Below are 3,342 nucleotides of genomic sequence, written 5' to 3'. Positions count from 1 at the left end.
ACCGTTTAACGTTTAATACAGATTTTTAAAAGCACTGATTACTTTAATGATAGTAGTGCTTATAATTTGCTGATGTCACTGCTGTGCCGTCTGTGCTTTTACTGCACGATGATGATGAGCCCAGTACATTTTGCACTGTTGCCTATTACAAATTTGAGCGGAGTCTATTACTGGTATAGTGAGGGTCTCACATGCAGGAAAAAGAATACGTGCTCGAGGTCTGGTGCCTACCGATAATTATACTATAAATATACAGACTGTCTGACCCTGAGTTGGACGACTTCTTCCACGTGTTGCTTCTGCGCTTTTTTACCACCCCTAATGTACGCTCACGGTCTTCTCATTGGTGAAACTTTGATTTGTCCCGCCTCCGAAACGCAGATGGTCATGATTGGTTTGACTGGAAGCTAAAGCGATGGGCTGATGGCTTTGATAATGAATATTCATAATACCGGTCCGCAAACTCCAGCCTCACCCTGCGTGTCTCAGCTGTGTGTTTCATCGGAACAGAATGTGGGATGTGGTGATGTAATCTCAGTGACTTTTTTTTTCTTTCTTTACCGGAAGACAGCTGCACACTGTGGGTCTACGGGACAGCACGTTGCACAGTAAGTAAAGTTTGGGATGAAATTATTATGCGTAAATACGCACGATAAAACATCGCGTGTAATCGGCTTTAATTGATGTCTGAGCTGGATTTGCAGCTTCTTCTTGAGGTTTGCAGCGATGTTCTAGTCTACCTGTCAGCCTAAAGCCACTCCTTTTTTTCCTTTCCTAGACTGTACCAAACCTCTCCGCCCTGCTCTGTGCCATTTCAGGTTACTTGGGTTCGGTTACTGTTGGAAGAACTTGAAAAACAGGTTGTGGCACGAACGACCTGCTCTATATATAGAGCAGAGCTTTCGCCTCGTTTCAGACAGAAGAGTGCGCAACTCAGCGACAAAGCTCAAGAATCAAGCGCAACTACCAGAGCAAGTCGCCTGATTTAGAGGGCAACCAATCCTCGCTGGGGCATTACAGACAAGAAGCCTCTTCGTTAAGCCGATCAGCCTGGTATTATAGCTGGGCACGCACAGAAGAGAGAAAAGCAAGACAAGAAATTCGGGGCTTTGATTTCACTTTCGGTCCTGAAGGGGTGAAAAAAAAAAGCTATCGCCAAGATGATGATGCAGATGCAAGAAACCTCTACCCAGAAAAACTCCCTCTTCAACGCCATGAACAGCTTCATCGGCGCCGTCAACAACATGGACCAGACCATCCTGTTGCCCAGCGTGCTCCGGGACGTCCCGCTGAACGAGGACAGCCAGATGAGCTCCTTGAAATCAGACGAAGACGAGGGGGACATGTACAGCTACTACCAGCTGCTCAAATCCATCCGCAGGGACATTGAGTGGGGGGTCAGGCGCGCCACAGCCGACGAGATGCAAAAGGAAAGAACGAAAGTCACCCGCTCCCACTCCTCGATGTCGATATCCTCCACCTCATCAGCCTCATCGTCATCATCCGAGGAGGAAGAGGACGAGGACGAGGATTTGCAGAGCCAGTTCCAGTACCATCTCACCGGGCTGCAAGGGGTGCTGTCCAAGCTCACTGAGCAGGCCAACTCTCTCACCAACCGCTACAAAAAGGAGCTTGGTATCGGAGGATGGGGCCTGTAATCCCCAGAGACCACGGAAACTTAAACGCACAGATTCTTTCCATTAATTGAACAGGCCTTGTTGCTGCTGCTGTTACTACTGATGAAATGAATGGACACATATTTGAATGGTAGAAAAGAAGGCAGCTACTTTTTATCCACAGGCCTATGGTGTTGGTCTACTCTGTGGTATTGGCTGTAGATGTGTTGATCTTGAGGAAAGCATTTGTGTGCTCATCGCTCTAAACTGTATTTTTTTGCACTCTGACGTGTTGCACACAGAATGCATTCAGCTCAAGTGATCCACAGATGAAACATATTTAAACCTTTATTTAATGTGTATTTATTACCTCACTGTCTATGTCTGAGAGCCATATGTTATTTCAAAGTTGGAGAAGAAGTGGTGTGTGTGATCCTCTGAACCATCCCACTGACGGGGATACTGACAAAAGATTTAGCATCCTGTCTGTGATGCTGATGATGTTAGTTTGTTCAGATGAACTTGTCTGTGTATTTACTATTGTTCCTTTTAGTCTGATGTTTGTAAAGGTCTTTGGAAGGAGGCAGATGCCTATTGTAGCTGCCCATGATCTCCTCATGTCCTACATGGTCAATGAACTGGAATCAACTGATAGTTCTTCTGGGTGGAGAATAATGAGGGTTTCCATGAGATGCATTATTGTTATTGTAATTTTAATCTGTTGTGTCCATCTGTTAAAGCAAGCCAACGCTTTTCTTTGCACCTTCTGCACAGTTTTTGTACTTGATAATATTTGTCTTTAAAATAAACTTTTATAGAAACTTATTCCACTTCTTGTGCTTTTTTTTTTTTTTTTTTGTAAATTACTTCAGCTACACAGTATATATATAAAGCTGGTGATTATTGAGGAAAAGGCACCAAAAAATGAGTTATTTTCAATTCACTTTTATTTATACAGCATCAATTCACAACGGTAGCCTCAAGGTGCTTTATATTGTAAAGCAAAAACCCTACAATATTAGAAAGAAGCCCCAACAATTAGACGACCCCCTACGAGCAATCATAGCAACGGTGGAAAGGAAAGTTGCCCTTTCAACAGGAAGAAACTTTCGGCAGAACCAGGTTCAGGGAGGGACAGCCATCTGCCGCGACCGGTTTGGGGTGAGGTGAGGGACCTGGGACAAAAGACATGTTCTGGAAGCGAGCCAGAGATTAATAACAACAAATGATTAAATACAGCTGGGATGTATAAACAAATACTGTAACACAAATACATATTTTTTGGTTAATGCTTGCTCTGATTTCCTTTAGCGCCTTGTTAGTACATGAACACCTAACATCCTTCCCTTTGATCACAAATGAAAGGCTGTAGTCAAAACGTAAATAAGGAAATATTTTCAGTATAATAAAGGCTCTCATACTTGATAATTCTTACTTTCTCATACTTGAACCATCGTTTCAAAATAATGTGCAATATGGACAGACATTGAGAGGTGGAAAGGGCCAGGTTACACATTATCAACTGAGACAATGGAAACATCCAGACTTCTTGGTTACATTCAGCTCCATTCCTTCACTTTAAAACCTGTTGGCCATCTCACCCCTAGTTTCTTTTGTAATGATGGCTGTGCACAGTCATTGTTCTGAGCTTTTATCAGATGTAATCAGGTTAAGATAAAGTTTTGTTCTACTTATCATAACATCCAGATACTTTGTTGCATAATTC

At 43.1% G+C, this 3,342-nt stretch overlaps 1 protein-coding gene across 2 annotated transcripts; it reads left to right on the top strand.

Moving 5' to 3' along the window:
* Positions 1–458: 458 nt before the first annotated feature.
* Positions 459–2,440, top strand: mid1ip1a (MID1 interacting protein 1a). Of its 2 annotated transcripts, none has more exons than XM_030757916.1 (2): positions 459–608; positions 819–2,440. In XM_030757916.1, the coding sequence occupies exon 2, from the start codon at positions 1,161–1,163 to the stop codon at positions 1,656–1,658; it is 498 nt and encodes a 165-aa protein (XP_030613776.1). In that variant the 5' UTR covers positions 459–608; positions 819–1,160; the 3' UTR covers positions 1,659–2,440. The 2 variants fall into 2 exon arrangements, with proteins under 2 accessions (XP_030613776.1, XP_030613775.1); XM_030757915.1 differs by having other exon boundaries at positions 779–2,440.
* The last annotated feature ends 902 nt before the right edge of the window (positions 2,441–3,342 follow it).

This window comes from Archocentrus centrarchus, chromosome 21, assembly GCF_007364275.1.
Source record: "Archocentrus centrarchus isolate MPI-CPG fArcCen1 chromosome 21, fArcCen1, whole genome shotgun sequence".
Lineage (NCBI taxonomy): Eukaryota > Metazoa > Chordata > Actinopteri > Cichliformes > Cichlidae > Archocentrus > Archocentrus centrarchus.
This window is presented reverse-complemented; position numbering and strand designations above follow the sequence as displayed.

What these genes read in the sequence shown, in the direction of transcription:
- mid1ip1a (XM_030757916.1), top strand. Translation starts at nt 1,161, where the DNA reads ATGATGATGCAGATGCAAGAAACCTCTACCCAGAAAAACTCCCTCTTC.